The sequence below is a fragment of the Protopterus annectens genome, chromosome 5.part1 (assembly GCF_019279795.1).
Source record: "Protopterus annectens isolate FY-2018-M chromosome 5.part1, PAN1.0, whole genome shotgun sequence".
Taxonomy (NCBI): domain Eukaryota; kingdom Metazoa; phylum Chordata; order Ceratodontiformes; family Protopteridae; genus Protopterus; species Protopterus annectens.
This window is the reverse complement of record NC_056736.1, coordinates 526,461,834-526,485,863: the sequence shown is the minus strand read 5'-3', so window position 1 is coordinate 526,485,863 and position 24,030 is coordinate 526,461,834. Positions and strand designations below refer to the sequence as shown.

Here is a 24,030-nt window from a genome sequence, read left to right as displayed (position 1 = left end):
CATGCTCCTGAAAGTCTTGCTGCTTGGTTAATACTACCATTTGTATAAGTATTAATTTTACTAAGAGTAATTGGGTACCGTGGTAATGTAGCTGGCTGGTGGCAGTGAATCTACCTTATAGTTTGGGTAGAGGTGGTATAGTGGGTAAATCTGTGCCAGCCTTTCCCAAGGATGTGTGTGTGTGTGTGTGTGTGTGTGTGTGTGTGTGTGTGTGTGTGTGTGTGTGTGTGTGTGTGTGTGTGTGTGTGTGTGTGTGTGTGTGTGTGTGTGTGTGTGTGTGTGTGTGTGTGTGTATGTATGAAAATCAAATCTCAAAGAGTGTGTCAGCTGCTTGGAACAGGGACACAGAGCACTAATTTTTGCAGAGAGAAAGGTGAAATCTTACTTGGGGTATGGAGAAGAAAACCCAGCCCCAGGTCTGGAGTGTGTTCCCTGTGTGCTCTTAAGGGAAATTGTGCTTGGTGCAGAGAACTGCATATGAAAGTGTGTGCATCCATTTTGTTCTAAGTGAACATTCCCCACTGGTGTCAGTGGTGAGGATTGAGGCTCCTTGATTACTGGCACCGGAGGAGGGACATCACAGTCATGTCAAAATTTTGAACATTTATTACAAAGTACTGAATAGATTATTACACATATAAGCTCATGTTTAATTTGGTTAATTTACTATCCTGACTTAACCAAGCATCTATTGTCACTACAATTTTAACTTAGTCATTCAGTTATTGCATCTCATATGTAGCTGTGCCTTTGACATGTACAGATGCTTGTGAAACTTTTGAATGACAGCGAATCAAAAACATTGCTTAAGTTACTCTATGGTAAGACCACAAGCTGTTTTTTTTTCTTTTTTTCTTTTTTGTTTTGGCCACTCAATTAACTATTATATGACTAACTTAACATGGAATTCCTACTGTGAAGCTATGTTTTCCTGAATCAAGTACCATGCTAGCCTCCAGGTACTGAGCAGTTTTTTCAGTTAATGAAGTCAAACTAATCACCTTCTGTCCTGCTCCTGTGGCCTTAGATGCTTAATTAATGTAGTATCTATCCATTAGTATGATGGCCAACTGTTCTGTAATATGCACTTAGCCAAATTCTATATTCATGAAATGAGGTCAGTGAGGTTGTTGTTTGCCCCTGCCCCAAGCAGCAGACTTAAGAGTTAAATTACATTACGTCTTTGGGGTCAAGCTACCTGCATGAGGTGGGGGGTGGGGGGTAGCCCTCATAAAGAAAAAAAATCCATTTTTTTAAATTATTTCAGTCACTTTTCTTGCACTCAACACCTTTTTTGGGCAAGTGGTTATCAATGGGTTGCAAAGGAGAAATTGCATGCTAACTCCTGGTCCATATTGCATAATAATATTCTTATTTCCAAATGATGTATTGTATCACAGCATGACTAGTTTGCCATCTCTTCAAGAAAAAAATGCCCCCTTCAAAATAACCAGATCTACCTGATTTGACACCTGCATAAAAGGCAAGCATGTGATGTACTCCTTACCTTTTATACCGTTTGTTTTTCACAAGAACTAAACTAACTTGTGGTGAGCTGTAGAAACCTCTACACTGGTACTTAAGAATTCAAAACAGAAATCATCAAAGTCCAAGGAAATTCACACAGAATGACCACATAGATTATAATAAATCCTTAGACTCCATGCACCAGCATTTTTATTCTTTTATTTATGATCTACACTGCTACTTCCTGACTTCAGACACACTTCATGAGTTCAGCATAGCAGCTAACTTATACAAACATGACCAAATGTTACAAATGGCATTCATTGGTGGGCCTACTATAAACTGTCTCTTTGTACTTCTCCAGAGAAAAACATATTCTAAATATTTGGATTTTCATGTTCAAGTTGTGATGTTTGGCTTGAGTCAGTCCAAATGCTTTCCAGGTATATCTTACGTTTTCACAAACAGCAGCATGATTTGAATCTGATTTTCAAACAGTGAGTGCAGTTTCTGACATCTTTTTTGTCAAAGCAAATCCCAATCTGGAACAAAATGTAAAAATACACAGACATTATCATAATATAATAATGACAATACACTATATCCAAGGAGACAGTTTCCTTGCCCCTCAAGAGAATTCTTTGGCCATTCAGATAAGACTCTTTACTGCTCCCTCACATGCTTCAAATATCACAGCTATAAATTGCACATATATCCTAAACAGCCCCAACTCCTGCCCTGCCCTTACATCCATAATTACACCCTACACACTCAATTGTGACCTCAGAAGCACACAACAAAACCTACTTCAGGTGACCTATCCAAACAAAAATATTGAAAAAATATTTTACAGTCATTCAATTGCATACTCATGGAACAGACTTTGGTTGTCCCTTCGCTGCACTAACAAAAGTAGCAAATTCAAAAAGCAACTAAAAATTCATTTCCAACATGCATGGATCTCTTCTTGTCAGGAAATAACCTAATGAATTTTTCTTCTTCTCTCAATTAACATAGGAATCTGCTATCTATTTTATTTTATTTATTTTATTTGAAGTTTGTTTGCCAGGATAATCCATTGGACCGAATGAGCCCATTTTCAATGGAGTCCTGGGGAGAAAAGCTCCAAAAGATACAATATCAAAAATACAAACAAGAATAAAATAAATTGTAATAGGTAGAACATAACATCTGCTGTTTGATAAGTATCATAGTAGTACATATAAGCACAAGACAGTATTAAGAAAAACAGGAAAAGCAACCGAAGAGCAAATACAAGAATAACAAATAAGTTTACAATTTTTAATTTCTATATTCACTAATAAATGTAAAGAGAGAAAGTATTAGTTAAGATTCTAGTTAGTAGGTGTGCACAGATAGTATTTACATAAGTGGTTAACTACAGTTCCTATGGAAGGGAAGGGATTGTAGATTAAGGAGTGTGTAGTAGCTGGAGGAATTATGCAGAGATTTAAAGATAGGAAGGCTGCTGGTAGTACAGATATGTGATGGGAGGGCAAAGGTTTATGGAGTTCAAGTAGGTTCTGAGTGCTGGTTCTAAGGGTCTATGGATGGTGCATGGTGCATGGAGGAGGATGTAGCAGGAAGAAAGTTTGTTTTGCAGAGGATTTAAGGTGTAGATAAGGAATGATGGGGAGAGGAAGTGTATGTGCCGAACATACCAAGTTTCTGATGTGTTTTTAATATTTGTTTGTATGTGGGAATCAAATGTGAGCTGATTATCAATGACAGCTCCAAGATGCAACCCCAATTAATTAGAATCACATGATCAATTAAATAATTAATTAAGCAAATATAACTAATGTTGAATAAAAGAAAGAACATAAGAATGATACTAGTTGAAAATGATATAAATATACATATAATATACATATATATATATATATATATATATATATGGTTCTACCTGACTTCGTCGACAGCGCAGAAGACCGACAGCGAATTGAGCTCCAGAAGATCGAAAACGAAAGAAGACCGACGCGAATCGCGAGTGGCAGAACATCGACAATGCAGAAGACCGACGACGGATGACAACACCAACGCCGAGGATGCCGACATGGGGAAAGGCTGTGTGAGTATCACGGTAGTGACGACGTTAGGGTGCGAGCAGGTAAGTGTGGAGATTGACGGTCTGTGGGGATAGGGGTGGGTTAAGTGAGTTAGGATTAGGGAGCGATAGGGGTGGGTTAAGTGAGTTAGGGTTAGGGAGCGATAGGGGTGGGTTAAGTGAGTTAGGGTTAGGGAGCGATAGGGGTGGGTTAAGTGAGTTAGGGTTAGGGCGATAGGGCGGGTTAAGTGAGTTAGGGTTAGGGAGCGGGTAGGTAAGTGTGCGATAGTGACGGACCTTAGGGTTAGGGTAAGGTTTAGTGTGGGCTTGTAAGGATTTTGGTGTGCTTGTGTTGTGTGTGGTTTGTGGAATGGGGATGTGTTTTGTTTTTAATTGTTATTGTGGTGTGTGCAGTGTATGGGGTTTCGTGTTTGTGTACCGTCGGTTATTTCGTTGTCGGTTATGTGTGGTTTCGTGTTTATGGACTGTCGAATATGTGGTGTCGGTGATGTGGTTGTCGGTGTTGTGTGGTTTCGATTATGTCAGGTAGAACCATATATATATATATGTGTGTGTGTGTGTGTGTGTGTGTGTGTGTGTGTGTGTGTGTGTGTGTGTGTGTGTGTGTGTGTGTGTGTGTGTGTGTAAATAAATATATATATATACAGAAAATACATATATGGAAACATTTAAAATATGTATAAAAAGTATATATAAAATACATATAAAAAAATATATAGATATATATATATCCACAGTGTTAAAAAAGAACACTATATTCTAAATGCTTGTATTCTTTTGTTATAAAAATGTTCTTTTCTCTTTGTAAAATATTTCATCGAAATAATTTCTCATACAACAATATAGTGGCCACCTATCTAATAAGGCTTCCAAATTTCAATATACATGCTATAGAGCACATTTCATTAATGACAAGATACCTAAATGCATCACATCGAAGCTGCCACAGTAATTCACATCTCTCCACCCATAGAGAGATGGGGTCACCCTTTATATTGTTGAGTACCTGATCTATCACCCTAAAATCAAAAGTGTGGTCTGGAAAATGTATTATATGTTTGGCAAGGGCATTCTCAACCTTTTTATTCTTGATTGTATATGTGTGTTCATATACCCTGTCCCTAAGACTCCTATCGGTCTTCCCAATATAGAAGACAGGGCAAACTTTACACTTGGCCAAGTAAATAATTCTCCTTGAATTATAATTGTATCGACCATTACAGGAGAGCCTCATGTCCCTTACAGTAAAAGAAAGGCCATTGCTAACAAATTTACAATAGGGGCATGATTCACACTTAAACATACCTTTTATTTTGGAGTTATTGGTTTTCTTTACCTCGAACATGGATTTCAAATTTAGTCCACTTTTATATATAACTGTGAGTTTACTGGGCAAACTATCCCTGACATTCTCATCTGCTGTAATCAAGTCCCAGTTCTTACACAAAATACGCTTGATCACATACGCTTCATTGGAAAAAGGGGTAATAAAGGTGGATGTGAAATCAGAAATAGGATTAACAGTTGGTCCACCAAGGTGTACACTGGAGAAATCAAATACTTCCTCGTCACCCAATCGAGAATCATTCAAAATGGCTTTAAAATTACCAGCCAGCCTTTTAGAAGTAACTTCTCCCAGGATGTCCTCCAACAGTGAGTGTGGGTAACCACATTTTGAAAACATGTCATTAAGAAATTGGCACTCTACCAAAAAGTCATTATAATTGGAAATCATCCTGGCGACTCGAACTAATGATTTTTTTCTGTTAGTCAGGATGTGAAGTAGAAAAATGCAGAAAAGAATTAAAATATGTTTCTTTTCTAAAAATGGTGGCCACATAACATTGTCTGACACAATCCTTGCTTAGGCAAATATCCAAATAAGAAATCCTTGCCTTTTGAAAGTTACTTGTAAATTTTAAGAAGTTGGTAGTAGTGTTCATATAGGGCAGCCACGGTGGTGCAGTGGTTAGCATTGCCACCTCACAGCAAGAGGTTCCCTGGTTCGATCCTCGGCTGGGGTGTCTTCTGTGTGGAGTCTGCATGTCCTCCCTGTGGTCGTGTGGGTTTCCTCCGGGTGCTCTGGTTTCCTCCCACATCCCAAAGACATGCTGCAGGTGGATTGGACACTCTAAATTGTCCCTAGGTGTGAGTGCATGTGTGTGTACCTTCTGTGGAAGGTTGGGCGCCAGGCTGGCAACTCGACACTGTAAAACTCCACTGCCAGTCATGAGCGGACAGGTGATCTGCTGTGGTGACCCCTAACCGGGAAAAGCCGGAAGAATAATAAGAAGAAGGTAGTATTGTTCATATAATCAATAAAATCATTAAAAATAACCTTGTTACCTTTAAAAATGACAAAAATATCATCAAGGTATCGAGTATAAAAATAAATGTGTTCCAAAAAAAGGATTGTTTCTTAGGATAAATTTCTTTTCCCAAAAGACCATAACCAGATTAGAAAAGACCCCACATGGTGATCCCATAGCAACACCCTTGGTCTGCAAATAATAAGAGTCATCAAAAAGGAAAAAGGTGTTAGTAAGTATTAGGTCCAAAAACTCTTGAACCAAATATAATTCCTCATTGTCTGTACCTTTCTGTACTAACAACTTTCTGACCCAATCGATACCTAGGTCATGGGGGATCACTGTGTACAAGTCCTTCACGTCCACAGTTGAAAAATTGAATTCTTCCTTGAATGCCAAACCATTAACATTAGCCAAAAAAGACAAAGAATCTCTACATACTTGTGATTTATCAGTCAGAAAATGTTTTAGTATGTTATTCACAAATTTGGCCATAGGATATGTAATGGAATTGCATCCAGTAACTATTAGACGTAAAGGGGGATTTTGTAAATCTTTGTGAATTTTGGGTATTCCAAAGATGATGGGAATTTGTGGTGCTGGAACTGTTAGATAATTATAAATATCCAAGGATATATGTGCTTCAATGAATAAATCATTCAAAAATAACCTGATTATTTTATATGCACCATTGAGCTCATTTAAGGACACTAAACCATAATTGTCAGTTTCTAACATTAACTTCATTTTTACTTATAAGCATCATTGTCAAAAATAACCATACCCCCTCCTTTGTCAGGTTGGGAAATGCGTAACCAACTGGTAGTTAAGCCTGTTAATAACATTCTCTCATCATAATTCAAGTTATTATTGTTAGATATAGTAAAAAGATTTTTAAATAACTTGATATTCCTTAAATCAAACTCACATATATGCTCAAAGGCTGCTAATGTAGGATTCAAGACAGGATTAAATGTACTGTTAACATGAAATACACTACAACTGTTACTTGGGAGGATGTATATAAATGTATGTTTTCTGTTGTGAATTTACTTTTGTCTGAGGAAGTACAGGTATTATCCTGTACGAAAGTGCTTACTTTATTTGGATTAAATATTTGTTTTTGTTTGAGTGCCACCTGGTCCTGTGACATTTTTTGCTTTTCTTCTTTGTTTGTTTTATTTTTCATTTAAACTGTCTACACATAATACTCTATCTTCAGTTAGTACCCCTTCTATTAAATGCATCTTTGTTGTACTATGTCATAATGTTACTCAGAACTGTATATTACATATTAGAAAATACTTTTTATTTTAGCCATTGCTGTATTCCTTGTATATAACTTAATGCTAACCAAATTTCTCAAACATATTGCTACTGCATTCTCAAAATACTGTACTTTTGCCTTGTAAATATTCATGTTATATATTTATCTTTCTCTGTTTTTGTACTAAGTATCTTACAACTTGAATTGTTAGTTTTTTTTTTTATTTTTTAATTACTTTCCTGGTGCTTTTCTCCTTGGATCTCCACTGAAAAAGGGCTTTCTGGGCACAGTTGGACTAACCCATTTAACAAATGTAAAAATAAAATAAAGAGTTACATAGCATAACATGGTGATACGTGTGACAGGACTGGCTATCAGTAACCCAGTCACTACAAAACTATGGCACAATGATAAGCACAGGACACACAGATACACGTTGTGACAGACAGAAGTCCCTTACATCAGCTACAAGATGGAATTCTTTTATGGCCTACATCAAGATGTGCTTACATTTACAACCAGTGACAGACAAGGCACCCTTATGTAAGTTTTGGCGATTAAACATACACCCCTTGGGTCATCTTCATTGTTGGTGGGCCACCTCCAGCTTTCTTGAACAACGAATAAGTGTTGCTAAAGAATAATAAAAGTGAAAGTACAATACTGCGTACTTTCCCACTGCCTGCTTATACATTCATACTGCTACTTTACCCTTTCAGTGGTGCATCCTTCTGAGAAAGGAAAACATAAATTGTACAAGAAATAGTGCCTTAACTAAAATCAGAATCTACATCTAAACAACACATCCTTAAAGTGTGATGTAGGAAAATCTGTCACTGTTACATGGCAGTTATGGGAACGTTTCAGGAACTGTGTCACAATAATCCATAAGCCTTGCAAGTACCTCTTACCCATTCTCAGACTCAAAATTCACCACTGATAATACAGATTGCAGTTTAGTAAAATAAAATAGTTCTCAAAGGTTATTACCTGCATTAGAAACATCTGGCAAAGCATAGGGGAAAGAGAAAAGCAAGACTGTCAGCAAACAATGTTAGCAAGACTATGTCCATTGGAGACAACATAACATTCAAAACTTTTGTAGATTTAGCTAAACTGCATTAGTTCTCATAAGTGAATACAGTTTAACTGGATTAAAACTGCATTATTGTTTTATTCAAGAGATTCACCACTGGACATTTTTTTCAGTTTTGACAGTTTTGATATCATTGCACCGCTGTGTACCACAGTAGCTTTTACAGCTTTTATCTCCCACACTTACTACACATATAGCTTCCTTCCAGTTGTAGCATCCCGTCATCATCCCTAAGATGTACCAAGCATGGGTAAACTGAATTCAACCAGCTAAGACTACCATAATTTTATTTTGCTTCTGTGCCCATCTACTTACATTGGTGTATGCAATGTTATCAGTGTCTCTTGCTAACAATCCACCTACTAAGAAAAACTTCAGCTACCCATATTGGTCATGTACATCGCATCCACACTTTGCACCCGGCCAAAGCTGAAAAGAATGCATCACTAACCTCACTGTATCTTTAATGAAGAACTGTGTGATTCTAGAGACAGTGAGATAAATACTTAAACAATAATCTGTGACTGGGTCTGGGTATGTCCAGATTTACCCACAAAGCCAGCAGTGGGCAAATTCTGATATACCCACACCTAGGAGTGGATTATTGTTATTATGCCATGACATTATTTAAGAAAGAAATTGGTTACCTTTCTTAAATAATGTCTTTGTAGAATGATGCTGTAGTGCTCCTCCAGGTTTTCCTTGTTTACTGATGTACTCCCCATGGGTAAGGGACTTATGTCCCCATGCTTACACAGTACATCAGTACAATGCAGGAGAAGCAATGGAGAAGAGAGAATCTCCATTGCTGTTTTTATATTTATTTTAATTGCCAATGCCAAGACTTTCCGAGGATCAGGGCAGAAATACAAGGAAAATCAGTTATCTTTCCAATTGTTTAGTTTTGCAGAATGTACCTGATTTTTCTTGTATTTTGCTCTGTCCCTCAGCATATACCAATAGAAAGTATGGCTGCTCAATGGTACTTCAAAGGCTGGTCTTTTTTTTCAATTCGTATATACTTGATTTACAACTAGCATGTTGGTTGGGCTGTCCAATCAGCACACTGTAAATAACAATTTTACACACAATCTGAAATAAACAAAATGCAGAGATTGCTCTCAAATGCAACAAAGAAAATGAGAACACTTTAACATAGATTATAGATTCATAGATATTCCGAGAGCAGTGAGTCTCATGACCATTCTCACCGTGCCAGTACCATTCATCAGGCTATATATCTTTTCTTCAGGAAGGCCGTACTGGTCTATCCTGGAGTAAATTTGTGGATATCCATCCAGTCGTCTCGTTTATGTTTAAAGGAAAATAGTGAGTTAGACTGTTTAACGTGTAGGGGAATTTTATTCCAGGGTTTGGGAGGTACAGAGTTATAAACTTGTCCAACGACAGCACAAACGACTATAAAAACAAAAAACTCAGAGCCAAAAGCAGTATGACTGCAAAAATCGTTACTGGTACTTCCTGGTACCTCAGCTACTGCCTTTGAGGGAACAAATAAACACCAAATAAGCAGTCTTTATATACAAACTAATTCCCATTAATTATCGAATAAAATGTTTCCATTAAGAGACCAAATTCCCGCATTCAAAGTACCCAAATTTAAAGTGTCTATCCACACAAATTTTTTACCTCTCACCATGTACTCAGAGAAAAACTGTATGCAAAGTTCAACCCCTTGTCCTTTATAAACAAATGTTAAACATTAAATGCCCTAAATGCATCCAAACATTAAACTTAAACCTATAAATAAGTAACAGATTAAGATTCATTTTCAAATTTAATCCACAGTGGATGTAAATTTCTAAAATTAATAATGAACTTAGTTTCCATTTACAATAACCTTTGTACATAATCACCTCCCTGTGTGTAATAAGGTTTGGCCAAAATGCTAAAGAAAAAAATGCTGTCAGAGCCAGCATGTGCAGAATGGAAATGTTGGGCCACTGGATTATCCAATTTAACATTCTTTTTATCTCCCAAATGTTCTGTTATCCATTCCCTGACCACTCTTTTGGTCTGCCCAACATACCACTTGGTGGCTGTACATTCCACAACCTATGAAGTACACCACTCCACAGAAGCAACAATTAAACTGGCCAACAGCCCTATAATTCCTTCCATTAATCTTACTACCATGTAAATTTTTAATCCTGCCACACACCTTACATCTCCCCCATAGAAAGGATCACAAACGGGTTCCTTCCCCTTGAAATCTCCATAAGTTTAACAATTCCTTCAAATGTAAAAATCTGCTATATGAAAATGTCACCCTCTCAGGAAAAAAAATATTTAAACTGTCATGTTGTGTAACAATAGGGCAAAATCTTATAACTAACTCCCTCAAAATTTTAGAAAAAGGGGAAAACCTGTCAACAAAAAAGGTCTCACCTCACCATCTATTTCCATGTTCCTATCCAACCATGCTTCATCACCATGGTCCCACATCCTTTTATGGACACTTCCCACTATGGGATCTCCTCTTACCTCCATCTCTGCCTTTTTTAATATATCCAAGGTGTAACCTTTACTTAACAACTTGTTCCTAAGTTTGTCAAACTCTTTATTTAGCTGTGACTTATCAAACGTATTATTAAAAATAAGTTTGTATTCCCCATAAGCTAAAAAGTTCAAAAGGTGTGGAGGGTGCATACTTCTAGCAAAAAAAAATATTAAGAGCTGTTTTTTTTTTTGAAAAAAGGCCTAAAATGCACTTTGCTGTTCTTTTCAACAAACATTTATATATCAAGAAACTGCATAATTTCTTTGTGTTCTGTGGACAAACTTTAACCCACATATGTTTTAATGCAATTCTTCCACAAACCCATCAAACTAACCCATGTCACCCTTACAGATGAAAAATTAAATCATCAATATAATGCTTGTAAACTACTACATGATGAGAGTAGAAGCTGTAAAAATGTCATACAAGGGGGCAATAAATGCCCCCATTACTGTGCCCTCTCTCTGAAAAAACATGTTTCTCAAACCCAAAATAATTATGTGTGAGACAAAACTCAAGAAGCTGGATCAAACAAATTGTTTGAGGGCCTTCACCCATTATTTTTGGACTGCTTCCAAACTCCATCTGTTATTAGTACTAGTGTACAATGTTATAACATCCACACAGGCCCAATAAAAGTTAGTCTCCCACACCATTCTCCCCGACTAAATCAGAAAGCTCCTTGTTGTTTTAATGTATGATGGAATCTTGGGCAAATAAATCTTTAAATGGGCATCCAAAAAATGGCCACATTCTGCAAATAAGCTCCTATTTCTGATACAATTGGCCTTCCTGGGGGATTCTCTATGTTTTTATGAATTTTGGGTATGACAACAAATTTGGCATCCTTTGGATATTTTATATATGATTTCCTTATGTCAGAAGAAAAGAGAAACCCTAACCTCTTCCCCGGCTCCAATAATTCTAACAGGAGGGAATTGTATTCTACCACATGTTTACCATCTAACTTTTGATAGATATTGCTATCTTGTAACAAATCCTCTGCCATCTTGTCATAATTAGTTCTGGACATGATGACCCAATTATCCCCCTTACCACCCTGAGTAAGAACATAATCCTTGTTTACATCACGTAACTCTTGAAGTGCTATCCATTCACTTTTGTTTAAATTATATGCTCTATTACTCTTAATAAACTTCAAATATTCACATTCAACTTGCTTACACAATCATTTTCAAAAGTGTTAATAGACACAGAAGTTTTAGAGGGGTTAAAAGTGCTGACATAAGGTACATGAGGTACTTTGAGTCTTCTGTAGACAGTAAAAAAACTTTCTTCTCCATCAACACAATTGTCATTATTCTCATCATTTTCATTATAATAAATATCAACTAAGTCATTTTCCTGCACAGACATGTCCAAAAGACAGTCATCACCTGCAGATTCAATATCCACATTCTCCAAATTCATATTATGAAAAAACACTTTTAAATGCAATTTTCTACAGAAACGTCTGACTAATAGAAAAAGATCTGCCAAACTGGGAGAACAGGTTGGAACAAATTTCACCTCCTTTAACAACAAACTTTTTATGTCCTTACTAATAACCAAATTGGAAAGATTTATAACGTTTAAATCATTATGAACATCTACATTCTGATGATTGTCCCCCACATACCTGCAAACAGAAACATTAATACTATCCAAAAGTCTGGCATTTTCTGAACCCTTGCAAATATGATTCAATTCCTACTCATCTTGCCCTGCCACTTTTATCCTCACCCTTTGGACTGCTGAGGGCTGGAATGCTGCTCCACATGACCCACAACTTCGCTGTTCAAATTTTCAAATGAGACACTTTTCTTCCCACTGGAAACAGTCTCTGTAGACTCGCGGTATGCATGATCTTCCTTCAGTTGAATCCACGTTGGCTCTACCCCTTCTTGCCTTATGTTGCCAAGAAAATATATGGTTGCTTTTATAATCCTTGATATCACAATCCAATTTCTTTCTTTTCCGCTCAACAATCTCCCCCTCTGCCTTACTAACATTTGCCTTAATTTCTCTCATTTTGTTGGAAAATGCACTCTCAGAGGTCTCCTTCATGAGAACCTCTTTCATCTGCAGAAGAATACTTCGAACTTTATGAAACGACCTTAAATTTATTTTTATCAGGACCTTTAGTCACACAAGAGTGAAATGCAGTGATATGTTTTTCCACTCCTCTAATAAATACGATTCCTCCTCACAAACTCAAATGCAGATAACGATCCATCCTCAAGCCTCTCAGAGTAATATTTAAACTGACATATTTTTCAAGCAGCCTGATATCATAGAACAGTATAACCTCCTTAATCAACAAATGTTTGAGCTGTTCATACTTGGCTGAACACGAACTGTCGTTACCCAGGGACCAGGGATCATTCAGAGCAAACTTCTCCTCCCTCTCTTTCCACAGTTCTGTGAAAGTGAACTGGTTATGTTCAAATGGTACATGTGTCATCTCTGAAACTGCTGAGGCCCCTTCAAACAACGTAAGCAATACAACACCACCCCAAAAGACAACAAAAACAAAACAAACTTGGAGCCAAAAGAAGTATGACTGCAAAAAATCTTTACTGGTGCTTGCTGGTACCTCAGCTACTGCCTTCGAGGGAATATACACACCAATTAAGTAGTCTTTATATACAAACTAATTACCATTAATTATCCAAATAAAATATTTCCATTAAAATACCAAATTCCCACATTCAAAGTGCCCACATTTAAAGTGTCTACCCATACAAATTTTTTACCTGTCACCATGTACTCAGAGAAAAATTGTGTGCAAAATACAACCTCTCATTATTTATAAACAAATACAAAACATTAAATGCTCTAAATGCATCCAAACATTAAACCTAAACCTATAAATAAATCAGAGATTAAGATGCATTTCCAAATTCAATCCACATGGATGTAAAATTTTAAAAGTTCTAAAATTAATAATGAACTTCGTTTCCATTTGCAATATCTTCTGTACATAATCACCTCCTTGAGTGTAATAAGGTTTGGCCAAAATGCTAAAGAAAAGAAAACATCTCACACAACTGTACTATTTGCCTTCATGATGGGACATTGTAACAGTGATGCATAACACCTGGTAACATGCCAAGTAGTAATTGGAGTACATGTTTAGCAGGTGGACAGTTACACAGCCATGCCAAACTCAGCCAAGAATGTTATATTAAATAATTGAATGATTAGTAGATGGTGCACCCTATAAATAGGGATAATAGACCCCAGGATTCAGCAAGCAGCTGTGCAAGAATAAGTTATTCCTGCACGGAAGGGACCATCCCCATACAGTACAGCAGCGCGCCTTGCATATTCATGAAGGCACACTGCCTTTGCTGATAAATGGGCACATAGCTGTGTATGAGTGCAGGGGGTATGTCTGAGAGCAGAGCTCTCACAATACACATGCCCCTGCACTCCAGAATTGCCTTTCTGCAATTACAAATGAGCGAGAATGCTCATAACACCCCCAACCCATCAGGAAAACAAAAATCAGGGGTCAAAGGCATAAGGGACAATCGTCCCTGCCAAGCATACCTCTCAACTGTACAGATTTTCACAGAATGCCCAGATGCTTGCCTCATATTTTTGGTGTGTTCCTCCTAAAATATGTACCTGTCTGGCAAATAGCTGAGGATTGAAGTCATTAAATAATGACAAAACATTTAAGTTTAAGACTCCACACTTCTGTCAGAAAATGCCTGCTAATGTAAACCTATTATTCTATTAACTTTTTAAGTTTGTAAGGGCAATATTTAAAATCCGCCCCTATATGCCATCATTGTAGGCTTTGTCCAGATATGTTGCTTTAAGAGGTTGAGAGGTATGCTACCAAGCCAAAAGTTATTAGGATAACACAGGCAGCATAAGCACATAGCGCACACCTCCCAACCTGTCAGAGTAAGTAATATGGACAAAGCCAAAAGGGACAATTGTCCCACAAAGCAGAAAGCTGATAAAATAACACGTTTAGCATTAGCAGGGATATTCTGAAGGGTATAGATAAAATAACGCAACAAAACTTTTGTTTTTTTATAAATGCGATAAAGTTTAAGCATAGCTGCACGGGTGTGCCCGTTGCTTAGCTAAGCTTAGTCCAGCTTAAACAGCACAATATGTTAAATAGCAAGAGACACCCAAAAAAAGCCATATTAGAATATTGTAGTGGTTAGAGTGTACACTTTGTGAGCAGTCATTCCTAATTTGATCCCCACTGTAACCAATTCACATTTTACATGTGAAAGCAGTACATAAACAATTTTTTTTAGTATTACCTACTAAAACAACATATATTTGTTAACCGGAGTACTGCATTTGGTCCAGATGTGAGGTGTCAGTTTAATAAATTTAAGAAATCCTCATATAAAAACAAGTGCCCCATACAGTATAGTCACACATGAATAAATGTAATGAAAGCACATTGGGGGATGTCGGGGACAGTAAACAAATTTATATGTAATGAATGATGAATCAATGGCATGCAGCAGATAGTCTATAAAATGAAAAATAAGCAGTGCTAAGCATTGCACAGCTCTGCTTACCACGTGTAAGCATTGTGTAAATATGACTGCTAAGCAATGAGTAGCCCAGCTAAGAGGATTTGCCCATTGGTAAGCAGTGCTGAACTTGTCCTTTTAAGCAATGCCAACCTTAGCTAAGCAGGTTTCCCCATAGCTAGCTTAGCTCAGCATATTCAAAACCATCCAATCATGGCAAAGTGCTGGAAATCAGCCGTATTTAACCCCCACAGGTGGGAATACAGCTCATAACTGGTTGCAGCTTCCCACTGTACACAATTGTCATTATTCTCATCATTTTCATTATAATAAATATCAACTAAGTCATTTTCCTGCACAGACATGTCCAAAAGACAGTCATCACCTGCAGATTCAATATCCACATTCTCCAAATTCATATTATGAAAAAACACTTTTAAATGCAATTTTCTACAGAAACGTCTGACTTCTAGAAAAAGATTTGCCAAACTGGGAGAACAGGTTGGAACAAAATTCACCTCCTTTAACAACAAACTTTTTATGTCCTTACTAATAACCAAATTGGAAAGATTTATAACGTTTAAATCATTATGAACATCTACATTCTGATGATTGTCCCCCACATACCTGCAAACAGAAACATTAATACTATCCAAAAGTCTGGCATTTTCTGAACCCTTGCAAATATGATTCAATTCCTTCACATCTTGCCCTGCCACTTTTATCCTCACCCTTTGGACTGCTGAGGCCTGGAATGCTGCTCCACATGACCCACAACTTCGCTGTTCAAATTTTCAAATGAGACACTTTTCTTCCCACTGGAAAAAGTCTCTGTAGACTCGCGGTATGCATGATCTTCCTTCAGCTGAATCCACATTGGCTCTACCCCTTCTTGCCTTATGTTGCCAAGAAAATATATGGTTGCTTTTATAATCCTTGGTATCACAATCCAATTTCTTCCTTTTCCGCTCAACAATCTCCCCCTCTGCCTTACTAACATTTGCCTTAATTTCTCTCATTTTGTTGGAAAATGCACTCTCAGAGGTCTCCTTCATGAGAACCTCTTTCATCTGCAGAAGACAACTTCGAACTTTATGAAACGACCTTAAATTTATTTTTATCAGGACCTTTAGTCACACAAGAGTGAAATGCAGTGATATGTTTTTCCACTCCTCTAATAAATACGATTCCTCCTCACAAACTCGAATGCAGGTAACGATCCATCCTCAAGCCTCTCGGAGTAATATTTAAACTGACATATTTTTCAAGCAGCCTGATATCATAGAACAGCATAACCTCCTTAATCAACAAATGTTTGAGCTATTCATACTTGGCTGAACACGAACTGTCATTACCCAGGGACCAGGGATTATTCAGAGCAAACTTCTCCTCCCTCTCTTTCCACAGTTCTGTGAAAGTGAACTGGTTATGTTCAAATGGTACATGTGTCATCTCTGAAACTGCTGAGGCCCCTTCAAACAACATAAGCAATACAACACCACCACAAAAGACAACAAAAACAAAAAAAAAATTGGAGCCAAAAGAAGTATGACTGCAAAAAATCTTTACTGGTGCTTGCTGGTACCTCAGCTACTGCCTTCGAGGGAATATACACACCAATTAAGTAGTCTTTATATACAAACTAATTACCATTAATTATCCAAATAAAATATTTCCATTAAAATACCAAATTCCCACATTCAAAGTGCCCACATTTAAAGTGTCTACCCATACAAATTTTTTACCTGTCACCATGTACTCAGAGAAAAATTGTGTGCAAAATACAACCTCTCATCATTTATAAACAAATACAAAACATTAAATGCTCTAAATGCATCCAAACATTAAACCTAAACCTATACATAAATCAGAGATTAAGATGCATTTCCAAATTCAATCCACATGGATGTAAAATTTTAAAAGTTCTAAAATTAATAATGAACTTAGTTTACATTTGCAATATCCTCTGTACATAATCACCTCCTTGAGTGTAATAAGGTTTGGCCAAAATGCTAAAGAAAAGAAAACATCTCACACAACTGTACTATTTGCCTTCATGATGGGACATTGTAACAGTGATGCATAACACCTGGTAACATGCCAAGTAGTAATTGGAGTACATGTTTAGCAGGTGGACAGTTACACAGCCATGCCAAACTCAGCCAAGAATGTTATATTAAATAATTAAATGATTAGTAGATGGTGCACCCTATAAATAGGGATAATAGACCCCAGGATTCAGCAAGCAGCTGTGCAAGAATAAGTTATTCCTGCACGGCAGGGACCATCCCCATACAGTACAGCAGCGCGCCTTGCATATTCATGAAGGCACACTGCCTTTGCTGATAAATGGGGAGAGAGCTGTGTATGAGTGCAGGGGGTGTGTCTGAGAGCAGAGCTCTCACAATACACATGCCCTGCACTCCAGAATTGCCTTTCTGCAATTACAAATGAGCAAGAATGCTCATAACACCCCCAACCCATCAGGAAAACAAAAATCAGGGGTCAAAGGCATAAGCAACAATCGTCCCTGCCAAGCATACCTCTCAACTGTACAGATTTTCGCAGAATGCCCAGATGCTTGCCTTATATTTTTGGTGTGTTCCCCCAAAATATGTACCTGTCTGGCAAATAGCTGCGGATTGAAGTCATTAAATAATGACAAAACATTTAAGTTTAAGACTCCACACTTCTGTCAGAAAATGCATGCTAATGTAAACCTATTATTCTATTAACTTTTTAAGTTTGTAAGGGCAATATTTAAAATCTGCCCCTATATGCCATCATTGAAGGCTTTGTCCAGATATGTTGCTTTAAGAGGTTGAGAGGTATGCTACCAAGCCAAAAGTTATTAGGATAACACAGGCAGCATAAGCACATAGCGCACACCTCCCAACCTGTCAGAGTAAGTAATATGGACAAAGCCAAAAGGGACAATTGTCCCACAAAGCAGAAAGCTGATAAAATAACACGTTTAGCATTAGCAGGGATATTCTGAAGGGTATAGATAAAATAACACAACAAAACTTTTGTTTTTTTATAAATGCGATAAAGTTTAAGCATAGCTGCATGGGTTTGCCCATTGCTTAGCTAAGCTTAGTCCAGCTTAAACAGCACAATATGTTAAATAGCAAGAGACACCCCAAAAAAGCCATATTAGAATATTGTAGTGGTTAGAGTGTACACTTTGTGAGCAGTCATTCCTGATTTGATCCCCACTGTAACCAATTCACAATTTACATGTGAAAGCAGTACATAAACAATTTTTTTTAGTATTACCTACTAAAACAACATATATTTGTTAACCGGAGTACTGCATTTGGTCCAGATGTGAGGTGTCAGTTTAATAAATTTAAGAAATCCTCATATAAAAACAAGTGCCCCATACAGTATATTCACACATGAATAAATGTAATGAAAGCACATTGGGGGATGTCAGGGACAGTAAACAAATTTATATGTAATGAATGATGAATCAATGGCATGCAGCAGATAGTCTATAAAATGAAAAATAAGCAATGCTAAGCATTGCACAGCTCTGCTTACCACGTGTAAGCATTGTGTAAATATGACTGCTAAGCAATGAGTAGCTGAAACAATTTGCAAAAATTCTGTTGTATCCTGGAGTCTAGCTCTAACCAACGGTAGAAGAAGTTTGAGTTTATCCATGAGAAATGCTGACAAACCTTCCGTAAGTAATCCAATCCCTGAGACTATAGGTCTACCCGGTGGTTGATGAGAAGATTTATGAATCTTTGGTAATTGATATAGATACTGTTTAGCAGGATGCAAAATTGTTAAATGTGATTTAGTGTTAGCAGAAATAATACCTGCCTCAACTGCCTCCTGTAAGAAATCATCAATTTATTTTTTAAAATTGGGAGTGGGATCGGTGGGATCGGTGGTCATCCTCATGTAATGATGGGGGTTAGACAGCTGTCTATTTCCCTCATCCCAATAATAATCACCGATCCCACTCCCAATTATACAACAGAATTTTTGCAAATTGTTTTGGATTCACAATTAGAGCCACATTGGTTAATGTGTAGTCTTGACGTCAAATCTCTGTACACTAGTATTCCACACTGGGCTGGATTAGCTGCACTAGATTTTTGGTTAAACAAAGCTGGTATTTATCCCCCTGGCTTTAATACATTATTGATTTGCATGGCTGAACACATTCTTACAAAAAATGTTTTTTATTTTAAACAGGATTGCTATTGGCAGATACAGGGTACAGCTATGGGTGCTTCATTTGCACCTTTTTATGCTGACCTTTATATGGGGTATGTTGAGGAACGCATCATCTGTGATGAGCTTCATAATCTATATATACCTGAAATTGACATCTGGAGAAGATATCTGGATGATTGTTGGCTATGCTTGGAAAGGGGGCAGTGAATATTTAAATGAGTTTGTTGCACATCTTAATGGAAATATATGGGGTGCAGAGTTTACTGTTGATTACTATCAAAATGAAATACATTTTCCTGACTTTTTTTACGTCAACCTGATAATACTTTAAAAACTTCTGTATACTGTAAATTTCCTGAATATAACACCTTGTTACATGCTAACAGTCTTCATCCCAAACATACTATCAACAATATTCCTAAATCCCAGTTTCTACATCTCAAAAGGATATGTTCTTCCGAACAGGACTTGACACAACATCATGAGGATCTCACCAATAGGTTTCTAACAAGGGGATATGCTAAACATAATGTTTGTTCAACTATGCAATGGACCAAAAATCAGACCAGGGACACACTATTACAATATCATAAACATCAAAAGCAGACTAATCAGGACATCTTGAGATTTGTAACTACATATGGCAGAAATACTATGCATCTTTTGGACATAGTGGATAAACATTGGAATATACTTAAATCTCATACTCTACTAGGGGACCACTTGGGGGATAGGTGTTTATTTTCATATAGGAAGGGTAAGTAATTGGGGTCCCATTTCTCTCATTACAAGAAAATTACACCCAGGGATTAATCTTTTCATCAGAGGACTTTAGTGGGGGGGGGGGATTAGTTGGATCATATCCCTGTGGACACTGTAGCTTTTGCAACTATATATTTAAAGCCAAAACATTCACCAGCAGGAATACTGGACAATTATACAATATTCGTTGTTTTGGTAACTGCAGTACAGATTGGATTGTCTATCTTGCCACATGCACTTGCCAAGCCTTTTACATAGGTCAAACATCCAGACAGTTCAGGATCAGAATATCTGAACATTTGGGTGATATTAGGAATGCCCAGATCACCAATGCCTTATACAGACACACATTGAGCCATCCCACTGCCAAATTTTCATTTACCATTATAGACAGTATTACAGGTAATCGAGCTTTTAAAACTGGATGGCATGACATTCTTAATACTAAGGAAAGAAAATGGATAGTGAAACTTGGGGGTCTTTTTTCCCCTGGACTTAATGATAAGTTGTAATATCTCCTTTATCATATTATTTTCATGTGCCAGATTTATTGTTGTAGGCAATTTATCACTAATACATATGCCTTTTGATTATACAGGGTTGTATATTTATCCGATTTATTGTTCTCAGTCCATGACAGCAATATCCAAACAGCACACTCTAATGTGACTTAAATTATCATATTTTTTGTAGACACAGCCATGGTTCGAATCCTGGGACTGGTAGTAAGCTGTATGCATAATCATACCTCTCAACTTTACAGACTTTTCAGAATGTCCAGATAATTGGCTAATATATTCTGCTTGTTCCTCTGTCCCCCTGGCAAATCAGTGGGATGATCTCAGAATTGTAGTCACAAAATAATGACATACATTTGATTTTCAGACCTCAAAATCTTCAGAAAATGTATAATAAAACAAATCTTGTCACTCATGCAACTCTCCAAGTTTATGACAGCAATATTCAAAACGTGTCTCTATTTGTATCCCCATGTTGTCAAGCTTTGTCTAGAGTGTGTGGATTAAGTGGTTGAGAGGTATGTGCATAATATTAAGTGGAATCTGGGAATATGTGTAGAAACAGTCAGGTAGTGTTAACGAACATTCCCCTCCACAGGTCTGTTAGATAAGAAAACTGTGCCTGCCATTAAAGATGTAAATCCTGGACTGGTAGTGTTTACTCTGGTATAGTATGGCCTGACATGTAGCATTTAATAACATCTGATATCAGAATAGTACTGTTGTGTCAACCACTGTTTCTCACGTTGTGCTACATAAAAATATGTGTAGGAATGCCTGTGTAAGACTGTTGTAATTACAAGGTCAGATTGTAAAACAAAGAGAGACTTAGACAGAAAACACTGAAGAGATAAACAGCAATATCCAAATAGCGCACGCTACTGTGACTTAAATTGTTGTATTTTTAGCAGACACAGCCATGGTTCAAATCCTGGGAGTGGTAGTAAGCTGTATGCATAATTATACCTCTCAACTGTACAGATTATTCAGAATGTCCAGATAATTGGCTCATATTTTCGGCCTGTTCCTTTGTCCCCCTGGCAAATCAGTGGGATGATCTCAGAATTGTAGTCATAAAATAATGACATACATTTGATTTTCAGACCTCAAAACCTTCAGAAAATGTACATTAAAACAAATCCTGTCACTCATGCAACTCTCCAAGTTTATGACAGCAATATTTAAAACATGTCCCTATTTGTACCCCCATGTTGTCAAGCTTTGTCCAGAGTGTGTGCATTAAGAGATTGAGAGATATGTGCATAATATTAACTTTAAATCTGGGAATCTGTGCAGAAACAGTCAGGTAGTGTTAACAAACATTTCCTCCATAAGTCTACCATGTAAGAGATGTAAGGATTTAGCTGTAAGATAGTTGAAGTATACACTGTGTACAAACATACCACTGCCCAAACCAAGGCCATAGGGTATTGTAATAATACCTGTACCTTAATGATTAGAGCAATGATCATTAAATTTGTGAGTATTACAAGGATATATAAGTTATTAATTGACATCTCTCCCCCTCTCCACCATATCTGCAACAATAATCTAAATACACAAATCAATGGGTATGTTTACACCAAACCTACTGTTGGGACATATGTCCTATTGTTCAATAAATATTGAAATGTATTTCTATTAATGTTCCATGTTGAAATACTATCATTGGTGCCCTGTTGCTATCAATGTAACCTGCATGCCATTGTAATGGCCACTGTGGTTCCATATATGCATGTGTTCTGTTTGCTATGCAACTGTTAAAAATCTGGTGTTTTGGGTTAATGGGAATATCGATGCATGGTGTTATAACTAATCCTGGATTGTGTTGACTATTACTAACAAACATATGTTTTAAAACTGCAACACCATAGCACGTACGGGAAGGCCAGACCCAGCAGACCCACCTCTCCCACCTCATCTGGCCATGGCACTAGGCCCCAGCATGCCTGGGACACACCCTGAGACCTCCTTGTCCACTGATCCTGCACCACCTTTGGGTTGAACTACCTCAGGGGATGGGACTCGTTCCTCCACTGGGAGCAGGCATGGACAGGATCCTGTCACCAGAAGTCAGGTCCAAGGATTGGTGCGTAGTGAGCTCCGAAGGGAGTTTGGAGATCTGCTACATCAGCGTGAGGGCCACGTGGCACATTTAGAGGGTCAGCCTGCCCCTCCTATTCAGCCCCCAATACAGCCACCTTCAGGACCATGAAGATGCAGTGGTGACTGCCCATGGGTGGGGACCTCAGTCTCACTGTTTCCATTTGGGGCTCATGGGCTTCCAATTTCCAAACACCCCTCCCCATCCAAGGTGTTTACCCTCCATATGTGTCATATACTGCCCCTGTATGCTGTCTTGTCTGTCTTCCTACCTAACCTACCTCCCCAAATATACCTACTATCCTTCCCCAACATCCCACTCTCACCTAAAAAAAAAAAAAAAAAGGCAATCTGTTCCGAAAAAAAATTGCCCCATACATAGCTGTCCATTTTGCACACGTGTCCACTGGACACATGTAATCTGGTCTAAATGTCTTCACAACACATTATTGTTGTCCTCACCCCTCTCTCAGGGGTTTGAGTGTGCAAATCTATCTCCAAATTTAGTAAATATGCACAGCTGCTGCTGTAGAAAAAATGGACAGCTGTGGACCTTCCCTAGACGTGTCATGCACATCCCTAGCCACTTTGCTTATTGTTTTTCCCTCTACATGCCCCTTTTTTCACCACTTTCCTATCACCACTCTTTTCTTTTCTTTTAAAGAAATTAGCACAGGGGTAAGTAGGAGTAAGCACTTTTAAGCAGTAGTAAGCAGGTTTAAGCCTGTTTGTGTGGTGGGAAGCAATGGCTACACAGATTAAGCACTGTCAGGTTAACTGTCTATGAGCATATTTAACCGGACGTTATCATTGCTTACCATCATGCAAACCCACCCAAACCCGCTTACAACCACTTAAAAGTGCCTTAATCACTCTGTATCCAACAGCCCTTGTTCTGCCCAGCAAAAAATTATCAGCCTTTGCAAGTCTCGAACCCAGGACCCTGCACACCATAACTACTAAGCCATTTGAGCTCTACATAAATGTGAAGTTTTCTCAAACATATCATGTAGCACAGTGATTCAATTGTAGGGAAAATGTATTTATCTATGTAGATGTATGTATGTATATATATATATATATATATATATATATATATATATATATATACATACATGTATACATATATAAATATATATATATATATATATATATATATATATATATGTCTATATATATATATATATATA

General features: G+C 37.4%; 1 protein-coding gene across 1 annotated transcript in view; it reads right to left on the bottom strand.

The window, feature by feature from the left end:
- The window catches only part of SIDT1 (SID1 transmembrane family member 1), an 853,551-nt gene that overhangs the window by 148,320 nt on the left and 681,201 nt on the right, over positions 1 to 24,030 (bottom strand). The window contains exon 20 of the mRNA XM_044073143.1: positions 8,123 to 8,137. Within this exon, the coding sequence (XP_043929078.1) occupies positions 8,123 to 8,137 (15 nt within the window). The remainder of the gene's footprint in view (positions 1 to 8,122; positions 8,138 to 24,030) is intronic.